Here is a 26299-nt window from a genome sequence, read left to right on the forward strand (position 1 = left end):
ATAGACAATGCTGTCATGCACAAACTACCAACATACAAAGGAAAAATAGCATCAGTAATGATTCAATAATGAAGAACAAATTAAGAACTTTTATATTGCATAATACCAGTAACCAGAGTCAATAGAAATTTAAAGAAATGATCTCGTCTGTTCAAAACATGTCTTTGATTTTAATAATTCATGCTTTGGGAACATGCAAAAGTCACGGCTCAAAAGATAGATTAAAGTAGACAAGTTTCTATTTTTTTTAATCTTGAGATTGATATTGCATTTTCATGCTCCAGTGGTTTTCATCACATACCCTTGGCAAGTTATCATGTCCTGATCGATAAGCCCAGGCTCCTCCAGCTGCTGATATGCTGGTCCTGTAATCCCATTGAGGCGACCCCTAGGCAGTGGAGGGGTTCTCCGAAAGGCATTTCTCTGCAGCATCCTACTCCTTTGGCTGGGACTGCAACATGTTGAAAGGCTCCTGTAACAAATAAGACATACAGGACCACAGTTTAGCTCTAATTACCAGCTGATGTCTGTTGGGGACTGCAATTTAGGCATTGGATTGTTTTCTGTCTGTTTTATCACCTGAAAAATAGAGGCTGCTTGTGATGAGGTCAAAAGCAATGATAGATAGATAGATAGATAGATAGATAGATAGATAGATAGATAGATAGATAGATAGATAGATAGATAGATAGATAGATAGATAGATAGATAGATAGAATCAATTAAACATTATATAAGTCTTAATGCTAGATGAGAACAATTCCATACAACAAACATTCAAAATACTGTACACAGTTAGCAATGAATAGTGTTCATCCAGTACAGAACAAACAAATATCTTACTGCTATTAAAATATGAGTGGCTAGTCCTTTTTTAATTAAAAAGAATGAAATGGAGAAATTAATCTACTAAAACATCTAATAATAGTTTATGTACAGAAGGCTTTCACTAGCTCATAGACAGTGGTGGAGCAGTCACATAGCTGTGTACGACTCTGAACACAGACAGAAATACACATTTTCCAAATATTTAAAGGGAATGCAGTGGTAATAGTTTAGCGGGCAACTCTGAATCATGACCATTATATCAACAAATAGTGTAATCTAGCACCTCTCAAACAGTGGAGCGTGCACCATATGGCACTGAAATAACTTCTTCCACTCTAGCTTTATTCCATGCGTGTCATTCTCATCCAAGTGACTGGAAGTGGAGTCATTCCTCACTGTTGTTGATGTGCCAGGACCGGAAGATGCATGGGTAGATTCATAATGACCATAATAGCCATCAAGTATAACCATTGGAGCCACATTAAAACAGCACAGCAGTCTATTTAAACCCAGTGCTTTTTGCTAAAAGCTGCCTGGGTATTCGTTTTGCATCATGCTCTCCAGCATTCCATTTTGCTATTCCGGTTTATTGAAGCATCTTGACCCTTGACCCTCATTTATGCTTATTATTTTGGTTTTGCACTTCATATTCTACCAATTCTGACTTGGCTCTGTGTTGTGATTTCTTTCTGGATTTTCCTTGGAATCTTTGTTCCATCTCTGTGTACCTGACTACAGCTAGCTGACTACTGTTATCTCCTTCTGATGCCAGCATACTGCTCTAAAGGTGCACATCCACTAGAAGAAAGGCAAAAGACTGCATGAATATGACATCGTGCAGTCGTTTGTCAGTCTGTGATGTGCCTACACTGAATGAGCAGTCATTCAGTGTAGGCACATCAGTCATCTGCAAACATGCTGAACCTGAGGTTATCGTCAGGTTGTCCGGCATGTTTGCCCGATGATATATGTCTAAACGACCAGCGGGAGGGCGCATCGCTGGTCATTTTAGACATTTTTGCGAACAATTTGCAAATGATTTATGAACGATTGAATGATAACAATATTGTTATCGTTCAATCACTCAACTTAATCGTCTAGTGGATGGGCACCTTAATGGTGCATACACACGGTCAGATTTGTCATTTCATCGATTTCGTTGAACGATAACGATGAATGATTGAACGATTTAGTCAACTATTTCATCAACAACTAATGATTTCTGACAGTATTAAAATGAATGAAATCGTCCAAATTTGTCTGCAAACACAGTCGATGTCAGATCTCGTTATCTGATATGCAGACCACCCACAGCTATAGCGAGAGGCCAGGAAGATGGTCGCGACCATCAGGCTTGCGACGAGACCCTTGTGGTAGGGTCTCATTGCCGCAAGCCCTGGAGTGCTTTCGGCTCAAACAGAGAAAGAAAGGGGACACGATCACCGAAACGTTGACGCTGATATGATGTCACATTAAAGCTACTCCGCAGTGGGTGCTTGATTCACTTTATATTGAAGCCTCTGAGTGCCACCTTTTTTCATTTTAGTTTGAATATGCATTTCGGGGAACCATACCCCTTTGGAAGGCACCGGAGCCATTTACAGCTGAGAGGACTTGTGAGTGCCGGGTCACAGTTGGATATATATATATATATATATATAAATATATATTAGGGGTGAGCGGGTTCGAATTTCTGAAATCTGAGCCCCCCGGATCTGAGTCAGGCTCGACTTTTCCCGACTGACTCGGATCTGAAATCGAGGCAAAACGTCATCATCCCGCCTTCCAGGTCTCGCGGGTTTTGGATTCTATATAAGGTACTTGCGTCAGCGCCATTTTCTCACTTGGCTGTGGACAGTGAAGAGGGAGGGTGGGAGTTAGGGCTGGCTGGGCTGTGTAGTGTAGTGTAGTGTAGTGTTGTGCTGTGCTGTGCTGTGCTGCTGTTGTCCATAGGGGCTGTGTCCACTCCTCCAAAGTCCATAGGGGCTGGCTGTGTTGTGCTGTGCTGCTGTTGTCCATAGGGACTGTGTCCACTCCTCCAAAGTCCATAGGGGCTGGCTGGGCTGTGTTGTGCAGTCAGTTGTCCATAAGGGCTGTGTCCACTCCAAAGTCCTGTGCAGTGTCCCAGTCCTAAAGGGGTGCTGTAGTGTTGTCCAGGGGGTGCTCTGTCCATCAGGGGTGCACCCCCAAGTGCAAAAAAAATTATATTTTTTCTGTGTTTGTGAATTGCGTGCATCAACAAAGTAGCGCCAAGCGTGCACCTGTGTCATAAGTAAAGGGCCGGGTGGCTTGTCCGTTAAAGGGTGCTGTAACCCCCAAAGTGCACTCCAAATTGTATATGTTTTTTTTCTGTGTTTGTGAATTGTGTGCGCAGTAGCCGCATGGCTATCAACAAAGTAGCGCCAAGCGTGCGCCTGTGTCATACGTAAAGGGCCAGCTGGCTTGACCATTAAAGGGTGCTGTAACCCCCAAAGTGCACTCCAAACAAAATAAAAAATAATTTTTTGTGTTTGTGAATTGTGTGAACTGTGGCCGCACGGTTATCAACAAAGTAGCGCCAAGCGTGCACCTTTGTCATACGTAAAGGGCCAGCTGGCTTGACCGTAAAGGGTGCTGTAACCCCCAAAGTGCTCTGCAAACAAAATAAAAAATTATTTTCTGTGTTTGTGAATTGTGTGCACTGTGGCTCCACGTGCATCAACAAAGGAGCAGCGCCAAGGGTGTGCCTGTGTCCCATAAGTAAAGGGCCGACTGGCTTGTCCGTTAAAGGATGCTGTAACCCCCAAAGTGCACTCCAAACAAAATAAAAAAATATTTTCTGTGTTTGTGAATTGTGTGCACTAAGGCCACATGTGCATCAACAAAGTAGCGCCAAGCGTGCGTCTGTCTGTTAAAGGGTGGTGTAACCCCCAAAGTGCACTCCAACAAAAATAAAATATTTTCTTCTGTGTTTGTGAATTGTCTGCACTGTATGTGCAACCTCAAAGCAGCAGCGCCAAGCATGCGTCTGTCTGTTAAAGGGTTGTGTAACCCTCATAGTGCGCTCCACAAAAAATAAAAAAATCTTTTTTTTTCTGTCTTTGTGAATTGTGTGCACTGTAGCTGCACGTGCATCAACAAAGGAGCAGCGCAAAGCGTGCGCCTGTGTCCCATAAGTAAAGAGCCGGCTGGCTCATTTGTTAAAGGGTGGTGTAACCCACAAACAGGGGTATTCAATATGAAACGTTAACTTCACTGTCGAAGTTAATGTTTCATATCGGAGTTTTTACCTTTCGTTAAAGTATCGGGCGCGCTCCCGCTTATACCCGTATTCAATATAAAATTAACGAAAACGGGAAACTCTGCAGTTGGATTTGCGTAAAGTTACGAATTTTTCCTTAAAAAAATTGTAAGACCCCCCTAAAGTAGTAATAACATGGGGGATCACTATGGGTACACCCGTTTTAGACTTTAATTGAAAGTCGGGGATTTAAATAGCCGCAGCAGGTGTTTTTTTTCCGACATTGAAGAAGTAATGCAGAAGAGCACTTAGGTTATTTTTTTCGTTTTTTTAAGTGGTCCCATCAAATTTGGGGTACATGAAAATGGGTACTAACATATTTTTATGTCCCTAAAGTAAGTTTTTTTAAATTCTGCATTTGTGCACCTGCCGCTATAATTCTATTCTAGAAAACATCTGCCGCATACTTGCAGAATAGCCCTGAACCTATTTCCCTATTGTTAAACAATTTTTTCCCATTTTTTTTTTCACCACAATTTTTAAATACATTTTTTGGGGTGTCCCTATTTTTTTTTTTTAAACTTTTTTTGACACAGTTATTATTTAAATGTCAGTCCCAGGGGTGCAGGCTATTTTTTTAAGCCTGCACCCCTAAACCCCAATTCTGCACTTTTTTTCGACACCTATTCAATGGTGAAAACTTATCCCCGTTTTTTATCAAAGACTTTTCAAAACTGCGATAAGTCTTTGAAATTGAATACGGTGTAAAACTAAAGCCTGCGATAATGATGTCATACCTACGATATTAACGCAAAAATGATGTTATCGCACCAATATTGAATACCCCTGTTTGTGCACTAGTCTCCAACAATAATAAAAAAAAAATTCTGTGTTTGTGTGCGCCTTAGCCGCACGTATTTATCAATATAACATAAATGGAGGACCAAACTTTCTCCGATAAAAATAAAATATGGAAATATCAAGAACCACTTCCTCCTAGTGCTGAAGCTGCTGCCACTAGTCATGACATAGACGATAACATGCTATCAACGTTGTCTGCCAAGGCCGATGCCCAATGTCATAGTAGAGGGCATATACAATCCCAAATGACAAAGTTCAGGAAAATGACCTTAAAAAAAACATTTAAATCATCTGAGGAGAAAGGTAAACTTGCCAATATGCTATTTACGACACGGAGTGGCAAGGAACGGCTAAGTTCTATCCCTATGTTCATGACTAGTGGTTCAGCATCACATGACGATGGAAGCCCTCATCACGCTAAAAAAATCAAACAGTTAAGCTTGCAAAAGCACAGTGAAAAACTGTCTCTGTTTATATCTTCTAAGAAGATATCACAAATCCCCAAGGAGAGTCCAAGTGTGGTGGCAGTTGCGATGCCTGACCTTCCCAGCACTGGACGGGAAGAGGTGGCTCTTTCCACCATTTGCATGCCCTTTGCAAGTGCTGAAAGGAGCACCCACAGTCCACTTGCTGATATGCAAATTGAAGATGTCACTGTTGAAGTACAACAGGATGAGGATACTGCTGTAGCTGGCGCTGAGGAGGAAGTTGGTGAGGAGGATTCTGATGGTGATGTGGTTTGTTTAAATCAGGCTCCAGGGGAGACAGTTGTTGTCCGTGGGATGAAAAAGCCCATCACGGTCATGCCTGGGCAGAAGACCAAACATTCCACCTCTTTGGTCTGGCAATATTTCTATCCAAATCCGGACAACAACTGTCTTGCCATATGTACCATATGTAAAGGTGAAATAAGTAGGGGTAGGGACGTTAACCACCTAGGAACATCCTCCCTTATACGTCACCAGCAGCACATTCATAAAAAGTTACTGTCAAGTTCTGAAACTTTGGCTAAGACCGTAAGCAGTCCAGGGACACCTAAACCCGTTGACCTGTTGTATCCAAGTGCCTGCAAACCACACCATCAACTCCCTCCTCGTCAATTTCCTCCTCAGTCAGGATCGGAAGTAGTCCTGCAGGCCATGTCACTGGCATGACTGAGTCTCTTATCCGGGATTCCTCCGGAGGATCCTGCATTGCTACGCCTACTGTTGCCGCTGCTGCTGTTGCTGCTGGGAGTCGTTCATCATCCCAGAGAGGAAGTAGGAACACCACTACTTTTACTAAACAATTGACCCTCCAACAGTCCTTAGCAAGGAGGATGAAGTACGACAGCAGTCATCCTGAAGAAAAATGTATAACTGAGGCCTTGACTGCTATGTTGGTGTTAGACATGCACCCGGTATCCGCCATTGGTGCAGTGGGATTTAGACAATTGACGGAGGTAGTGTGTCCCCGGTTCCAAATCCCGTGTAGATTCCACTTCACTTGGCAGGTGATACCGAGACTGTACAGAAACATCAGAAAAAGTGTCCTCAGTGTCCTGTAAAATGCGGTTGTACCCAATGTCCACTTAACCACGGACATGTGGACAAGTGGAAGAGGGCAGACTAAGGACTATATGAGTGTGACAGCCCACTGGGTAGATGTATCACCTTACGCAGCAACAACAGCAGTGTCACCAGTAGCAGCATCTCAGAAACGCCAGCTCGTTCCAAGGCAGGCTATGCTGTGTATCATCGGTTTCAGTAAGAGGCACACTGCCGACAACCTCTTAGAGAAACTGGGGGAAATCATCTTCCAGTGGCTTACCCCACTTAGACTCTCCTGGGGATTTGTGATATCTGACAATGCATGATGCAGGGCAGGCATGACCAAGTTTGGACTGAAGGACCTGGCAACAGTTTCTGACATGTCTACTGTCACTGCATATGATACTATCACCATTGACAGAATGGTGGAGGATTACATCGGTGACAGCATCCAAGTAGACATGTCAGACAGTCCGTACCTGTACTGGCAGGAAAAAGAGGCAATTTGGAGGCCCCTGTACAAACTGGCTCTATTTTACCTTAGTTGCCCCCCCCCCCTCCAGTGTGTACTCCAAAAGAGGGTTTAGTGCAGCCGGGAACCTTGTCAGCGAAAGGGGTAGGAGGATGCTTCCACAAAATGTGGAGAAGATGATGTTCATAAAAACGAATTATCAACTCTTCCAGGGAGACCAGCCTCCAGAACGTACAGAGGGACCTGTGGTGGTGGATTCCAGCGGGGACAAATTAATACTCTGGGAGGATGAGGATGTACACAACACTGAAGAGGGTGAGGAATCGGTGGATGAGGAGGATGAGGACGACATCTTACCTCCGTAGAGCCAGTTTGTGCAGGGACAGATTAATTGCCAGCTTGTTTTGTGGGGGCCCAAACGAACCAATCATTTCAGCCACAGTCGTGTGGCAGACCCTGGTGCTGAAATGATTGGTTTGTTAAAGTGTGCATGTCCTGTTTATACAACTTAAGGGTGGGTGGTAGGGCCCAAGGACAATTCCATCTTGCACCTTTTTTTTCTTTGCATTATGTACTGTTTGGGGCCTAGTTTTCCAAACTGCCATCCTGTCTGCCACTGCAGTGTCACTCCTAGATGGCCACGTGTTTGTGCTGCCCACTCGTATCACTTAGCATAGTCATCCAGCTACCTCGGTGCAACCTTTTGGACATAAAAACACTATTGTGTGGTGTTCAGAATAGACTGGAAATGAGTGGAAATAAAGGTTATTGAGGTTAATAATAGCATAGGAGCAAAAAGACCCACAAATGTTGTGATTTTAGCTGTTTTTATACTTTTTTTCAAAAAAATACAGATCCAAAACACAAAACCCAGAACCCAAAACACAGAAGGGTGGTTTTGCCAAAACCAATCCAGATCCAAAACACGAAGAAAGATCCAGATCCAAACCAAAACACAAAAAGTGGCCGGTGCACATATATAGCATAGCTGTATACAAATACCAGACAGCCATATAGATACACATTTGTACATACATACAACATACACACATATATCTGTAATCTGTATACAGTTGCACATACATGCAAACACAGACACCCAAATATCCATATACAGATACACATATACATAGGTACAATCATGCACTCATATAGTTGACACTGATATACCCATTTACAGAGGTACAAACATGCACACATAGATGCTCAAATATCTATACATAGTTTCCAGATACACATATACATAGGTACATACAGACACTTATATACATATACAAATACACAGGTATATACATACATACAGTCACTCATTCATATACAGATACGCATCTACATAGGTACATACATGCACTCATATTTTGGTATACATATCTATAAACAAAAACAAGTTACACATAAACATACTGTAGGTACATATATACAGACAGATACACAAATATACAGGCAGCAATTAGACATATACGTAGCTACATATATGCACACATACACAATAAATTTGCATAAGAGTACATACCACAGTGACAGCCTCACAATACAAACTGGAAGTCCATCATCTGGCTCCTAAAGGAGGGAGGAGAGAGCAGGGGAGGACTGCTGGCCGGGAACAGACACCTGCGCTCAGCGACACGGGCACAGCGTGTCTCACACACCGCTCGGTATAGGCTGCCTAGGATGCCTGTCTCTGAGTCTCAGTGACAGGCTGCCTATACTGAGCAGTGTGTGAAAATGAGGCACAGTGGGATGGGCAAAGCGGGCGGCAGTGGCAGAGGCCGGCGGGCTGCTAGTGCCTGTGAAGACACAGACTGATGGATGCACTACAGAGCAGCGGGGTTGCTGACAGGTGCCGGGCTGCCGGCAGGCTGTCAGTTATCCATGAAGGCCCCCGAATAGTGATGTGGGGGCTTTATCAACCATCCAAGAAGGACCAGCGCAAAAGACTACAGGGGGCGGGGCTGCTCGCAGGTTGGGGCTGTCAATCATACAAGGCTCAGGGTGAGTGATGTGCTACTGGGGAGTGGAGACAGGCGGCCCCATAGTCTGGTCGGCCCACCGGGAAACATCCCACTGACTTTAATGGCCAATCCGCCCCTGGGCAGATTTATACTGTGCAAAGAAATTTAGATTTGGGAGGAGAGTGTCCAAACTGACATCTAAATTGTAGAGTAATAATAAAGCTGTGCAGTATTTGTGGGCTACATGCAAAAGCAGCCAGTATTTACCCTACGTGTAAAAAAATGTATGTATTTACACCAGTGGCGTAACTAAGGGTGGTCGAGCAGGGAGTGTGCCCTGCTAGGATCAGCAGTGCAGGGGAGGGGGTGCCGCTTGCCATGGTCTGGTCTGCCCTAGTTAGGCAGTGTAGCGCCGACCACAGTGTGTGCAGTCAGTGCAACACATTTACACAGGACCAGCACTAGGCTTCCCGGCGCAGGTCCTGTGCTGCACAGCTGAGCCTCTTCCCTCCTCCTAAGCATTTACCCAATAGCGCCAGGAGGAGGGTGGAAGGCGGGCTCAGGCTGTGCTAACAAACACACATTGCCACCAGCGCTGGCGGCGATGTGTGTGTTAACCAGCAGCCAATGAGATCCAGACGACTCTCATTGGCTGCTGCTGCTACTGCACACACATCACCACTGAGCTGCAGCGATGTGTGTGTGAATCAGCAGCCAATGGGGGTCAGACAGATTCTCATTGACTGCTGCAGCGCCCACTGCAAGAGCCGGGCTGGAGCTCACTCATGAGCTCTGCCTTCCAGCTCATGCAGTGTGTAATGGGAGAGACGTCATGACGTCTTTCCCATAATGCTGAGTGCGCCAGCCCGGGAGGACTGACGCGCGGTGGGAGCAGTGACCGGAGCAGGAGCGTGGATCCTGGTAAGTGAATTTTTTTACATTTTTTGTAACTTGTGTGTCTGCACTATGGGGGGGGGGGGGCGGGGGCTACTACTACTGGGGACACCATTACTGGGGGGGAGCTACTACTACTGGGGACACCATTACTGGGGGGAGTTACTACTACTACTGGGGACACCATTACTAGGGGGGAGCTACTACTACTGGGGGCACCATTACTGGGGGGAGCTCCTATTACTGGGGACACCATTACTGGGGGGGAGTTACTACTACTTGGGACACCATTACTGGGGGGAGCTACTACTGAGGGCACCATTACTGGGGGGAGCTACTACTGGGGGCACCATTACTGGGGTCTACAACTGGCGGCACTGCATTGGGAGGGGGATCATCTACTGGCGACTACTGCTGGGGGAAAACTACTACTGGGGGCACTAAATAGGGAGGACCACTGCAGGGGGCCCTGTATAGGGGACACTGGATAGGGGGATCACTGCTGGGGCCTGCATAAGGGGGACCACTGCTGGGGGCCTGCATAAGGGGGACCACTACTGGGGGCACTGAATAATGGGAACTAATGAGGGTCTGCATAAGGGGGACTACTACTGGGGGCATTGCATACTGGGGGTACTGCATAAGGGGTACTACTGGGGTTAAGGTGCATAGGGAAAGGAATGTTCAGAGTGATGATAAAGGGGTGTTTCATGTTGACACGCCCCATTTTAAGTGACCACACCCATTTTTTGCCATGCACACATAGTAGCAGGGGAGGTTCCAATTTTACATTTGCCCTGGGCTCCAAATACCCTAATTACGACACTGATTTACACCCCTTGCATTGCAACATGGTTTGTTCAGGTTCACAGTTAAGTGCTATGTCTCTCTCTATTCCCAAGTCTGAATCAGGCCCTGAATGTCTATTTCAGGAGGTGCCCAGCACAGGAATTTTCTTCAGGGAAGTCTGTAGATTATTAATCCACATAAGAAAGAGGCTGATCGCTGTTGGGAGATGCAGGGATGCCTGCGCTCAGAATGCCAGCACCAAAATCCCAACACCAGTCAAAATTACGGTGCCAGCATCCTCACCGCCGGCATCCCAATGGTAAGTATTGGGGTTTTGGGGAGGGATAGGGGTTAGGCAGTAGGGGGCAGGTTATGGTTAGGCTGTGGGGAGGGAGGGTTGTGGGGAGGGAGGGCTAGCTTTAAGGGTATGGGTAAAGTTAGGATACTTACCGACAGGTGTCGGTATCCTTACCCTGTCAGTATGCTGGCATCGGGTTTCTGACTGCCAGGATCCTGAGCATCAACATACCATAACCAACCCAATATTGGCTATGTATATATATATGTATATATTTAAGTTGAATTTTTTTGTTTTAAAGGTTGACACACACCAGGTAACCATGAAAACATTCAGAAATAGTATTTTAGTTGCATCCAGTCAACAACATCGATCACATGGTGGGTGCAGCAAGAAATCCTCATCTCTAATTAAATATATCTTGCAATATACTTACTGTGATAGTGAATATGTAGGGTGGGTGCAGATAACTGCTTTAAGCTTATGGTTTCTTTTCTAAATCAAGCATTCAGAAACCGTTGTAGAAATACTGCTTTTGCCCCTGACTTTCCCTATGTAATCAGTTGTGCAAAGGATCATGCCATCTGAAATACATGCACCAATTGTGGTGCCTGAGCACATATATAAGCTCAGGCCTGCACCTTATCTGTGTTGTAAGTAACCTGTGTATATTCCTACTTGTGTATTGTACCCTAGTTGTTTTTTTTCCCTGCTATACCTTTTTGACAGATTTTTTTTAAGCATGAACTCATTCCTGAGGAGATTCTCATGTGATCTCTATGTCACAGTCCATCCTGTCTCCTATTTACATGATGGCAAAGAGAGGAATGTGTTGAAGGGATTGTGTGGTTAATAAACATGCCAAGAAGAAGAGTTTTTCAAACTCTGTTCACTACCTATACAGTATGTCATGTTACTGTGGTCCCCATGGTCATGACACTATTATGGCCCGTATTCAATTAGGGAGCAAAAAGTCTGTGCAGGACTTTTCACTCCACATCGGAGCTTTTCCTGGGATAAAGTATCGGGCGCTCCAGCTTTCTCCCGTATTCAATTAGGAAGCAGCGAAAGCGGGAGCCTGCGGAAAGGTAAGTATCGCTAAAAATTCAGGAATTCTCGGGTTTTGTTCCTAGGACCCCCTAAAGATGCCCCTAAAGATGGGGGTTCACTCTGGGTACCCCTGTTTAGCCCTGCAGAATGTGTTGTACATTTTTAAATAGCCGCGGCAGGTGTTTTTTCCCGACATTAGAACAAGTGTTGCAGAAGAGTTTTTTTAAGTGGTCCCATCAAATTTGGGTACATGAAAATGGGTACCTTCATATTTTTAAGTCACTCAAGTAATTTTTTAAAAATTCTGCAAAAATGCACCTGCTGCTTATAGCCTATTCTAGAAAACACCTGCCGCACACTTGCAGAATAGCCCCGAAACTATTTCCCTATTTTTAAAGACTGTTTTCCCTTTTTTTCACCCCCAATTTTTTTTTTTTTTTTTTGGGGGTGTCCCTATTTTTTTTAAAACTTTTTTTGGCACAGTTTGTTTCTAAATGTCATTCCCAGGGGTGCAGGCTATTTTTTTTAAGTCAGCACCCTTAAACCCCAATTCAGAATTTTTTCTCACCATGTAAAACAAGGTGAAAAGTCTTTGAAATTGAATACAGGGATAATTAAAATAGGCGAAAATGACGTCATCGGCAATAAATTATCACCGATTCCAACTTTTCACAGCCTAATTGAATGCCCCCCTAAAGCAGTAACAGCCATTTGAAAAAAAGAAGAAAAATTGAAGGAATAAGAAACCCCATCATGTATCTTCTGACAGTAAAACAACATTATTTATATTAAGAAAATAAAAATTCACATGAAATCTAAGTTACTACTTAGAATATCTGAATGGTATGTTAACAGAATTTTATGCACTGCACAGTTAGTGATGTACAGTAGGTTAAGAAATGCTGGACTATTATACAGAATTAAAGAAATACTTTAGCACAGTGGGATTATACTGTAGCTGATTTCCACAGGTTGGTTGGTAATGACCACAGCCTATAGGTGCATACACATGTAAAGATTTTCTGTCCAACCATCCAACTACTTGATTGGTTGGATAGAAAATCTGGTAAGGTATGAAAGCAAATGACAATCAGCAATTTGCTCCCAAACAGCGCCGTAGCAGGACGGCAGTGCGCTCTGTGCTGCACTGCCACCCCTCTCGCTCTCCCCTGCTCCCTCCTGACCCGTAAGCACTTACCTTTTTGAGTGACCGTTGGGTGGAGGGTGAGGACTTCTTTAGCGTTACTCTCCTCTGCTGCGTAGCACTCCAGGAGGTCTCTTCCTGCAGACATCCGGAGCCTGACAGGTAGCGGCCGGTGAACTTCCAAACTTCCGCCCTGTGCGGAGGCACCAACTGCACCACCCTCCCTACGGCCCTGCTCCCAAATGCTGGAAAATGGTCAAAACCTTTTGTTTGAACAAATTGTTTGGATCAAACATTTAACAAACTTGTCTGAATGACCATTTTCATTTGTTTTCTGGCATTTAGGAGCAAATTGCTGATCATCAGTTCCAGATTTTCATTCCAACCAATCAACTAGTTGGATGGTTGGACAGAAAATCTTTATGTGTGTACCCAGACTTAGTTAGAGTTATCAGCTTAAGAAAGGGTCTGAGGTGTTCTGGAAACAACAATCTTCTTGTTATCTACATGCATTTGATACACTGATTTTTGGTAAAGCCACAATCTACATAATTTTTACTTGTTATGAAAATTTGTGTTTTTAAGTTTTGATGACTACATTTTTGGAAACTATATTGTGTAGTTGTGGGGATATTATCTTCTTTATATTTTGATACATTATATATATTGAAAACCCTTCATCCTAAGGGACGTTCTAAGTGTACATCAAGCAATAAACCAAAAATTACATTATTATTCTGATCTTTTATGATTCACCTTTTTCACATTTTGCTTTATGTGAATTAAGTATGATTGATCACCTTAGTGCATGTGCCAGAGTCCTATCCACTATATCTACTGTACATGATAAATCTGTATCTTGTTATGTTGGGAAAGAACAACTGTACAGTGACATGCTTCTGCTCTACATTCTAGGTTTATTTCACAATTATGCTGCAGCATCACCCATAATATATATTTGTATTTATTTCAAATGTACGCTAGTAGATTGACTCAGAAAGTCATAGGGGCCCATATTTTGTTACAGCCAAGTGCTCATACTAATCTCAATTTGCGAATGGTTCAAATTCTTGGAATCAGTGTAAAAAAACATTGCCTACTGGTTTGTGATATTACATGCAGTTTTTGTACAGTTGAGCTTGTTATTAATCATGTGAAGAAGCAATGAATGTTACATTAATAATATGATATTTGTGAAGTTCGTCCTGATTCTGGGTCTCATGTAGTATAGAATGTAAATGCATTTTGTGATTTTTTTTTTTCCACAGAAAATGTATTTTTATGAGCTGAACACACAAAGTATAATGGATTAGATCATTCTGCATTCAGAATGAAATGTATCTCCCCGTTGCAACCCATAAAAAGATGGTAAGGATGAGGGAAGATCTTGCTGATGTATGCAAGTACTATCAATAAAGAGTTGATAAAGCTACAGGTACACTTCTTGGGGCCTAACTCTTGATGCAAGATCCATGCTGATTGATGTATGACCATCAGCACATATCTTGCACTATCTGCAAAAACATAATAATATAATAATAATGATGATTTTTTTGTAAAAACCTGAGGACCCTCTCTAAAAATCTAATTAGCACTAATGCAGCTGGTGTAGTCTGGTATCCAGGGGCGGATTGGGCCGCCGGGATACCGAGCCGGTTCCCGGCCTGGATACCGGGGGCCGCCCAGCACTTACCCATGCATGCTGCCGCCGCGATCGGAGCTCTTCGATCAGGCAGCTCTGCAGATTCAGGTCTTCTGCTGCGATACTGCTGGAAAAAAAAAAGGCTGACGGGAGAGCCACTGCGCAAGCCCAGCCACAGCAGCTCCTCCCAAAAGCCTTTGCGGAGCCTGTCAGTCACTACTGATGGCTCCGCCTCCTGCCCCTCTTCGGCCCGGCCCGACCCCCCACCTACAGTTTCAGCATCCTGCTGACGGTGATGCTGAGACACATGAGCAGCGGCTGGGTAGCCAAACTGAGGAGCTCCAAGTAAGTGGCGGTGGCGATATGGGGGGATGGGGGGGCAAGGCTGTGACTGGGGTGGAAAGAGGATGACACACTGGGGCTGGGAAACATGCTGGAGCTGGGGGGGAGAGAATGAGGATGACACACGCTGGGGGAAAGAATGAGGATGATACATGCTGGGGCTGCGGGGGGAGAGAGGCTGAAACACTGGGGCTGGGACACATGCTGGGGGCGGAGAATGAGAATGACACATGCTAGGGCTGGGGGGAGAATGAGGCTGACACACACTGGGGCTGGGGAATAGGGTTGAGACACATACACCCAGCTGGGGGAATGATGCTACATGCATTTGGGCTGAGAAACACACTGAGGCTGGGGGGAATGAGGCTGACACACTGGGGATTGGGGATATAAGGCTGACACACACTGGGCTGGGGAATGGGGTTAAGACACACTGGGGATTGGAGATATGAGGCTGACACACACTGGGGCTGGAGGATATGAGGCTGACACACTGGGGCTGGAGGATATGAGGCTGACACACTGGGGCTGGGGGGATATGAGGCTGACACACTGGGGCTGGGGGGGAATGAGGCTGACACACACTGTGGCTGGAGGGAATGAGGCTGACACACACTGGTGATGGAGGGAATGGGGCTGAGATACACTGGAGCTGGGAGAATTATGCTGAGTGCTACAGGTGGGCCTGGGGATGGAGAGATACATGGAGGGCTGGAGAGACATATGGGGTCTTGGAGATGGAGAGACATGGAACCCTGGAGATGAAGAGACATAGGAAGTCTGGAGAACCACAGGGGGGCATAAAGGATGGAGAGATGTAAGAGATTCTGGAGTAACACGTGGGCCTGGAGAGACAGAAATTGTTTGAACAGGGAAATTCAAATTTTGTCCTGCAGAAAAACTTCTGTTACTATACATTATCTGGTTATGGTGAAGACATTGGTTATATTTCTACGTAAACAGCCATCTTCCAGACAGTGTGATCTACATGAATAGTGAATACCAGCTGAAGACGCTGCTCAGTGAGGCTGAAATTCTTCAGAGGTTCCCCATGGCAGATAAACCACCATATAGGTAAGAAAAGACTTCCAAACTGACTGGCCTGTACCTAGTGCAGAGGGATGGACGGTGTATCATTCACCAAGATTTCTGTTGTTGACCCTGCTCCTCTCAGCGGCTTGCAAAAGCACCTCCAGGCCCTAAAAGGAGGGAGTATACCAGTGATCACTTTAAGAAATTGGGTCCTACTCCACTGATTCTGGGTCCCTTCACATATTATGGGGAGTGAGGGCAGGCAGCAGTTGGGGTAGAGCTGGGGGTAAAGGCAGGGAGAAGTTGGGGTAGATCTAGAGGGAAGTAAGGGCAGGCAGTGCTGAGGGTAGGGAGGGGGAAAGAACAGAGAGTAGTTGCAACAGTGCTGGGGGTCAAGGAGGGGGCTTGGGGCAGGCAGTGCTGGGGAAGGGAGGTGGAAAAGGTAGCTAGCTGGCGTAGTACTGGGGTTCAAGAATGGGGTTATGGGCTTTCACTGGCATTGCACCAAAAGGGTCCCACCACACTGCCAGCACCATGGGGTAATTAAGACAGGGAGACCAGTCTTACTTGTCACTACTCTGGCTTTCCCCTTGTAAGTATGGCCCCCACACATTATCCGTCCCACCCTTTGTATTACCAAATTGGTCCCAAAATAATCAACAACCCTGAACATCTGATAGGGATCAATTACATGTCCATCAGGGCTGCCTATAAATCCTATCTGCCAATGCGTGTACTACAGTTACACCACTGATTCCGCCTAGTTTGTTAATCTGTGCTTGTGGCCAAACGCAGCACAGAACCGGCTGCTCAATTCCTTTGCAAAACAACCGGTTCTGCCAATGTATGGACAACATAATCCCTATAGATTGTAATCTCATTTGAGTAGAGCCCTCTACCCTTTTTCTTCTATACATAATTAAGCTAACTGCACACTTGTATTGTGTATGTGAATTTATATTCTGTCTGTAACTTATCCCCCAGTACAGCCTTACAGGACCCTTGTAACGTCTCAGAAATAAAATGTAATAAGAATAATGTAAGAGGGGGATCAGATAAGGTCATACATGCCTTTTGTTTTCCCCTGAATTACCACACAAAGGGCCTAACTCACACACCTTCCTGAACCTCACATCCTCCATGTCCCCAGGGAGAGAGTAATAGGTCTGGAGGTGAGCTGCACCCTGCCTACACTACTTTAAGACAGTTTTTACCTAAACAGCAAAGGGCACTTTGCCAGAGTGCCCCAGTGCAGAGCCCTCGGTCCACCACCGGGAGAGTGCAGATGATGGTGCCTGAAGAAAGATTCCACCTGTCACATTACACCCTCCCCAGCCCCAGCCACCCTGCCACTTCTCACCTGAGTCCTGGACACAGTGCCCTCGGTCTGCGGCGGCCGGGAGAGTGCAGACGCCGGTGACTGGAAAAGGGCTCCACAACACATGGCTCTACTGACACCTGCTTCTTCGGCTTGGAGCCGAGGTGCAGGTGCCACATTGACTGGTGGGGGTTCAGAGGTACCGCTTGCACTTCTTGTCCAGGGTGCAGGTGCTGCCAGTGCCTGTACGGAGGGGGGGGGAGAGGGAAATCGGACGTGCCACTTGTAATGGGGGTGTAGGTGCTGCCAGTGCCAATACTGGGGGAGGATCAGAGGTTCCACTTGTACTGGGATCGGATGTGCAGTGCCGGGGAGCACATGCTCCAGCTTCCGCCTCTCTGGGTTGGCTCCTCATGCACAGTCCTCCCCTTCTGTGGTGGCGGCTACTGTGTGCTGTATAATCCATGCCCCTCATGTCTTCCAATGGCTATTGGGCGCTGGGGATGGGGCGGGCGTCTTCCTCATTGGATGAAGAGATGCTGCCACCCAAAACTGATTGGTTTGGGAAGATGCTGGGCCGGCTGCTATAGCGCGTCCTGCAAGACCCACTGACTTTAAAAAGTGAGTCCCTCATTGCCCGTAGCGAGTAAATATGCACTATAGCGCGTATTTTGCAAACCCTGGTGTACTGCCTTCCTCAACAGACCCATCCCCTCAACAGACCCGCCCCTATAAGGGCTGCTTCCAGAATTTTCCCAGGCTGGTTTTCCATCCCAATCCGCCCCTGCTGGTATCTGTAATATCAAGCATAAAAACGACATGATGTCTTCCCAAAAATTCCATTACTGCACTAAGCTTTGTCAGTCAGCACTAGTGGCACTTTAGCAGCTAAAACCACTGTGTGGGATCCCCTACCATACTGACAAACCAGCCATAGACCAGTCAGCATAGGGCTGTAATCAGCCCCACACTAGACTATTCAGCCCCATGCTAATAACACTACTGCAATTCCCAATACTCCTCATCAAGCGTGTTGAGTTAATGGTCAAAAAATAGATTCAAAATAATCTCTCCATGAAAGCTACAGGTCCCAACATGCCTGAGCCATAAGTGTTGAACATTCTGGTACTTGTAGTACTCCAAGCTCCTGCATACCCATGGTTTTCAGGGCATGCTAGCACGTGAGGAACCAAAAGTACTTCTATGCCCTGGCATCAATGATGTGCTGTGACATGTAGTGCTCACAAGAGAAAATTTAAAATATCAAACACACAATTAATTACAAAACATATAAATATATTACAATAAACACCCCTCCACGCCAGGCCTCTTTCTCAATTTTTTTCCCACCTAAGTCCAGGGTTCTGGGTGGGTCCCACATTAAATGACACTACAGTACTTGTTCCTGCAAGAGCCCAGTATAAATGAGTAAGACATAGATGTGCAGTTTGGTTCTCCAGAAATTGAAGCCACCAGAATTTTGTAAATCTGGATAAATTTGAGTCATGGTTCTGCTCTCCTGAGGAGATCTGGGTAAATCTGATCTACCCAGATCAGTTTCTGATCTTTCTGCGGTTCGGGATTCAGATTTCAAATCCGAATTTCGTGTTTTGGATTGCATAAAAACATGATTTTAGCTGTTTTTTAAAACTTTATATCTATTTTTATTTTTATAAAATCCAGATCCAAAACCAAAACACTTGAGGGTTGCTTTAGAAAACCAAAACACAAAGATGAAACCAGATCCAAATCCAAAACCAAAACACTGGGTTCAGTGCACAGATAGCATAAGATACATTCTCCATTACATCTTGTAGTTTATTGTGTAGATTATGCATGCATTAATGTATTGTATATGTATAGTGAGCCTTCAACAGTATAATCCCCTCTGTGTGAACACAATCATTTAAACCACATAAAAAGGACAAATTCATACACAACTTTAAGAGCACAGTATTCGGGACTCAACCATAACTGTCAATGAGATGTGTTTTGCTGGATTATGGCATATATTATAGGGGAAAATAATAATTTTAGATGGCAATCTTATAATATACAAAGAAATCGAAGCATTTTAGGAGAAAAAAAGGGAAAAGTATAACTAATAAAATAACTTGAGCCATCCTGAAATAAATTTCCAACTGCCAACCTACAGTATAATACCCTTATGATGAAATCATCTATAAATGGAGAAATGAGTTCAGAAAAAAAGAAATAGGACTGCAGTCCATATAAAGAATTATATCCTAACACACTCAATGTTTATAAATATTTCAATACAGGATTTAATGGGTTTTTGCAGCTGCTTTTACATTATGCATGGAACGATCATTATCTGGATAACAGCAGAAGACATTGGGTGGACTCAGCTACCAGGGCTTATCGTAAAACTGGATCCATAAAATTGTGGTCAGCATTTTACTAATTTCTATTTTTTTATTGCCTTCTTAAATTTGCTTTTAATACCCTTTAAATATTAATGATGTATTGTTTCCATTTGAACTACATTTAACTGTTCAATACATTCATAATGAAATATCATTCAGATGCATATTATTATTTGCATGACAGCTACAATACCACAGTGTGAATGATCACATACCAATAAGTACTCATAGGGACAAATATATATAAATATATATATATATATATATATAGATAGATAGATACAGATGTGTTCTCTTCCATATTTGCCACTTTGATGGCAAACGTTCACACCATGCAATGTTATGGATCACAGGTGCGAAAGCAGCATGCGTCCCCGGATGCGGGCTCATCACTTGAGACATATGTAGCGTGATTTGCTGCACCTGAGGGCATATATATATATATATATATATATATACAGTTTATATACACAGCGGGTAAAATAAGTATTGAACACATCAACAGTTTTTTCAGTAAATATATTTATAATGGGGCAATTGTAATGAAATTTTCACCAAATATCAGCAACAACCCACGCAATCCACACATGCAAAGAAATCAAACCATAGATGTCCATAAATTGAGTTATGTGTAATAATGTGAAATGACACAGGGAAAATGGATTGAACACAGAAAGAGAAGTGCAAACAGGCATGGAAAGCCAAGACACCAGCTGAAATCTATCAGTAATTAGAAAGCAATTCTGCCCCTTGTCAGTGCAAAGTAATATAAGATGGTTCAGTCCCAACTGATGGCCTATAAAAAGGTGTCTCATTAACAAGGTGTCACATAAGAAACATCTCATAATGGGTAAAAGCAAAGAGCTCTCTCAAACCCTTTGCAACCTTTTTGTTGCAAAACATACTGATGGCATTGGTTACAGAAGGATTTCTTAACTCCTGAATGTTCAAGTGAGCACTGTTGGGGCCATAATCTGGAAGTGGAAAGAACATAATTTCACTATAAACCTGCCCTGATCAGGTGCTCCTTGCAGAATTTCTGACAGAGGAGTTGTCCAAGAGCCAAGGACCACTTGTGGAGAGCTTCAGAAAGACCTGGAATTACCTGGTCAGGGCTAGTTTAAGGTGAAATTATGTTCTTTCCACTTCAAGACAGGAGCACAGTTATTTACTATAATAATGAACATGAGACCAGTTCTTTGACCCATATATCTTGCCCAAAATAACTAAAAAAAAGAGGTACATTAACATTTGGCAGCTGGGTGAGCATTATAGTGATTGATTTACAGTGTTATACGATGCTATTTTATATCCAGAAATTGTCAGGGGCATCTTCTAACAAAAAAGGCTGATGCATTATTTTTAGTACATGAACACAGAGGAAACATGATTTCACCATTCCTATAAAGTGTTGTCTTTGGGATTATAACCCTAATATGGATCCAATACTGTACAGTATGTCCTTTTACTGACAGTTAATTGTATAACTATCAGCATTAAGGTGCGTATCCACTATCAGATAGTGGAACGACAGTACAATTACAACATTGTAATCATACAGTCATTCTTCTTCCCCTGCAGTGCCTACACTGAATGATATGTCGTTCAGTGTAGGCACCCTCCCTCATCCCAGAGCATGGTCAATCTGTCGTTATCGGCAGATTGACCAGCATGTTCAGGTGATGATTGATGTTGTAAATGCCCAACGGGAGCGTACATCGTTGGTCATTTTTGACATTTTCATGCCCGATTCATGCACAATTAATGAGCGATTGAACGATAACGATATTGTTCAATCGCTCATTTTAATCAGCAAGTGGATATGCGGCTTAAGGCTGGAGTAATGGACAGCAATATGTATTTCTTTCTTTTTATAGCAATATCTTCACACACATCAGCAGAATACTATTTTACAAACGTTACAGCCTAAGCAAGAGAAGGGTACATTGGAAATAATCACTGCAGTGACTCATCAGTACACAAAGAGATGCTGTACTTCATTTCCAATAATAACTTTCATTTCATTCAAGTTATATCTAAAGGAAAACTCTGTGTTTGAAGCTATCTTGTCAAGTATAGCTTGATAGAATGATTGAAGAAAATATATATTGAAACTCATGATGTCCTGTTCAGTATTTTAAAAAGGAACAGTGTATGAGTCGGTATTAACTTGGTCTCTTCACTGCATGTGGTCTTGATAGTAGACTTGAGAAATAATTAACACAGATAGTTTACTTGGAACTCATTATGGATGAACATTCTCCTTACCTATGATGCTTTATTGACTGGCTTGCTCTGTCTGATGGTGTGGTGTCTGAGAAGGGCTGTGTTTCAGAAAAGCTAGTTTCCATGACATTCTCTCTTATTGGCTCAGGATTCCTCTCAGACTTTGAATACTGTAAATGAATAATCAAAGAACATAAATGAAAATCTTTGAGAGCCTTTGGCAGTGTTTTTTTTTAGCTTTTCATTAAACAAAGCAAATAAACAGAAGAATAAAATCTAAAGTATTCCTGAATTTGCTAACATTTTTCTAACATTTTTCTATCAACAATTTAAGGATTAGACATCACTGAAGGGTTCCCCAATGTCTTTAACTTGCTTCTTTTGGAGTTTGCATATAAAGATTGGTTCCATAAATTGACGTGTGTGTGTGGTATATATTTATGATATAAGCTTAAATGTGGAGGGGGCTGTGATATGATTGATTAAACATATTCTCTGTTCAGCTCTGATGAGAATGAGGCAACCACCATCATAGATGAATTCAAGAAGAAGAGGCACAATGCACAAGGATACTTGAAGCAAGGGAACTGGATACCAGAAACACGGAACTACATAGAGGATTCCAGGCACAAGGTCTAAGTAGCCTGGCTGACATAGAATGAAGTTTATAGTAACATTTCAATATACTTACACTATGCAGTTGGACTCTGTTTTCTCCAAAGCTCTTTGCTTTTGATAGCAAACTGGAAGCATGGATACTATAATTTTTCCCATTCTGTGCGTCTTTCAGCTGTTCTTTAATTATTTTTGTTTGCCTTCTATGAAAAAAAAATACATATGTAAGTTTTCATTGTCTTTATAGTGAATTATAAATGAACAAATTATAGTAATTTTATGTTTTTTTTGTACCTGGAACAAGCACAATATAACATATATGTCATGTCATTACATAAATGGAATTATTATCAAGATAATTTGTTCAGTCAACAACTTACCTGATCTACATTGCTACACAGGGCTAAAAGTTGACCAATACTAGTTGTATAATGTTATATTTACGCAAACCTTTATGTCTGCAGCAGGTGGCTTATTTTACCACTCTGTGCATAATAGGAGTTTAGTCTATCACAACTTCACAGCAGTTGTATCCAAACTAGCATTTTACTCATAAGTATTCTGAACTAATAAATGGTGAATTCAAATGTACTGTAATTTACCCCAAAGGTTTTTGCTTATTCACAGTAATTGCAATTGCACTTGGGTCAATACATTAAAATGTATATTTTAACTGTTACATTTTTGTCCCCAAGTATCATAGGTAGCTTTTAGAAATAATCTAGCACACATTGTCAAATATCTAGAACTTATGTTTACAATTATTGGAATGTAGGATTCCAGCAGGAATGCATAGTAAAAGTATTTATAAAAAAGAAATACTGTAACATATAGTACAGAAAATTAGTCTAAAAACTCTGGAAGTAGAAAGTCCAGGAATTAACCAGTGATCCAGTGTTAGATAAAGGTAGTTGCCTGAAAGTCAAGGGTCAAAGCCAGAGTGGGTAATTGCCTAAGATTCTGGTGTCAGTGCCAAAGAAGATAGTTGTTTGAGTCAAGGGTCAAATACAGAAATGCAGCCAGGTAACATCAGGATCCAAATGGCTGGTTCAATAAAAAAATAAACCACGGTATGATGTTTCCAGCAGGAAGCTTATATATGCCTGAAATAAGATACAGATGCTGTCAACTAATTATAAGCAGCAGCAGGGGCGTCTTTAGAGAGTAGGTGGCCCATGTGTTTTCCCCGTTCAGGGCCCCGTCCTCTCTTCCCGGCAGCCAGCAGCTGACTGACGTGGCTGGCCGGCCACCGGAGCATTAGTAGACTCTGGGCACTAGAGCGTGCCTGGAGTCTACTGCGCATGAGCAGAACGCTGGAGAATTGGCAGCGGCGGCCATTTTTCCAGCTTTTTGTACAGCGCTGACACCCAGCACGGGACCTTGGAAAGGTAAGTATTAAATAATATGGGTGCAGGGTGTGCGGTGCGGGGGATCCGGGGGCCCATGTGCGCCGCACACCTTGCACCCATTATAGATACACCCCAAAGCAGCAGGTGAATAGGCCATTTCCTGATGCATCTGTACATAGGTGATGCATATGCATGCGCAGTATGCTACAATCGGCCGATTGCGTGTGTATTAGCAACTGTTTTCCTGAATCAGGCCCAGAGTCTGCACTGCTTCAACCCAGTGTTGGTAATTCAAGTCCAGCAGTGATGTCAACTTCTATGAGAAACCAATGGAGCAGCAGTGCCAGGTTGGGAAAAAAGACAAGGTCCCAAACAAAGAGTGAAAATGTCAGCGCATACAAGTCTCGACTGCAGCGTAAATTATGGACTAACCTAGACCAGAAATTAACGTATCCTCTTCTTTCCAAGGTGACTTACAGGTGCTTCAATTTTGCATTGGTGGTGGGAGTAGTATGTCCTACAAAATATACTCCCGGTGACCGAGGGCTCTAATAGATGGTGGAACCATTGGAGGCTTTACAGGTTTTACCAAGTACACATGGAACACTGGATTTTTTTTTGCAGGGTATTTTGTTGGCTACTGAATTCAAAGTTTATTGGGGACATGAAAAGGATTAACATAACATTGTGTTAACTTGTGCAAAACCCACCCAAATTTAAGGTATATTGTGTAGAGCCAAACTTTACTAAAGTGAGAGTTTTTAGAAGTGAAGATGTTGCCCCAGTTCTGAGTCCATTGGACATCAGTTGGTAAGTGGTGGATAAATATATTTTTATTTTACAGGAATCACATTTTTCAAATATGTTTATAGTTACTAAAATGGTATCATAAGCAAAACAGGAAGGCAACTCTAAAGTTATAGAAATGGATTTCCAAGGTAAGGAATGAATAGGTAGAGGCTGTAAAAAAATTGTGAATGGATGAGTATGATGAAAGAAGAACAGACACAAGAAAAGGAGGATGCAACATAATGTCTGTTGAATCATAGCCAACTAGTGTCAACCAATTAGTTATAGAGTCTTATGGTTCCAAATGTGCCTGGTAATTAAAATATGATGATGCTGCCATAAAACCTCTGTGACATATAAATCCAAATTATTTATACAGATAGGCACCTATCTACCTTGATCATTAGTACTTCAGGGAGTAAGTATCTTCTAGTAGTTGCCACATCAAGTGTGTGGAAAGGGCCATTACTAATGGTAGCAAGAATAGTTTATTTAGGAAGAATATGTTCTGATGATTGAGGTGAGGATTTTGAATTTTCCAAATGAAATCTCTAATTTTTGTGAATAGTAGACAAAATGATGGAAATACAATATTTTTTTCATTTTCCTTTGCACAAAATGAATCCTATATCTTTGACTGAGACATCTATACCCACAGGATGACAAAGAAAACAGGTACATATTTAAATCAATATGAAATGCAAACAGTTAAGCTATTCTTTGTATTGCAAGTTTATCTTCTACTCTGTGCTGCTCAAAAAGGCGGTGCCCCAAATCGTTTGTTTTTATCCTATGTGTGCTGATTAGCCTACAGAATAGAGCCTTGTAGTGAGTACTTCTCTCAAATCTAGATAATATGTTAGCTTCTTATTTTGTGATCTGTACAAATGGTCTTAAAGTGGTTTCTTTGTAGCACTTAAATTACATCTTTAAATTTATGTCACTTAAATTGTAATGGTATTATTATTCTGGACAGTTTCCAATTAAGTAGTGTCTTTTGTTATAGCTTTGAATTCTGCCACACAAATGTAACTTTCTGCGGAATAAATCTCCTTGCAGGTCCATTGTGATGCACTTCTACCATGCCTACCTGTGTTGGCTTAAATAAACTTCATGAAATTAAAAAACAAAACAAACATGAATCTGCTTTGTCAGTTTGAGAATTGTGCTGAATTTCCAACATCCACATATTGTACATGGCATGAAACCCTGTGACCCTGGTAGATGCACAGACTATTGTTATATGAAGTAGGCTTTCAATAAACACTCTGCCCATACCCTAGTCTCTAGCATACCTATTGTGCATAACCTTATTCATTTTTTTCATTTTAAATAAATGAGCTATTTTCAGAGGGTACTATTTGAACTGTATAATCTATTTATTAATAGATGAATATAAATAATGTATGTTTATTTTTAATGTATGAAAATAAAGTAACTTGATAAGGTGAAAGTGCCCATAAGGGTCTAATAGGTTATATGTTGGTGCCTTCAATGTGCAAAGTAAAATAACTGCATTACCATTCCAGAGTGAGCAGAATGGTTAGGAACAGTTTAAAGTT

At 42.7% G+C, this 26299-nt stretch overlaps 1 protein-coding gene across 3 annotated transcripts in view; it reads right to left on the reverse strand.

Annotated features, from left to right (window-relative positions):
• The window catches only part of NRG3 (neuregulin 3), a 944800-nt gene that overhangs the window by 44127 nt on the left and 874374 nt on the right, over positions 1-26299 (reverse strand). For 2 of the 3 annotated variants that reach the window (XM_088463066.1, XM_088463065.1), the window contains 3 exons: positions 22676-22802; positions 22027-22154; positions 302-472 (listed from right to left, as the gene is read on the reverse strand). In XM_088463066.1, the coding sequence (XP_088319192.1) occupies positions 302-472; positions 22027-22154; positions 22676-22802 (426 nt within the window). The remainder of the gene's footprint in view (positions 1-301; positions 473-22026; positions 22155-22675; positions 22803-26299) is intronic. The other variant, XM_088463067.1, reaches the window with a different exon arrangement.

This window comes from Taudactylus pleione, unplaced genomic scaffold (genome assembly GCF_031769625.1).
Source record: "Taudactylus pleione unplaced genomic scaffold, aTauple2 ptg001314l, whole genome shotgun sequence".
NCBI lineage: Eukaryota > Metazoa > Chordata > Amphibia > Anura > Myobatrachidae > Taudactylus > Taudactylus pleione.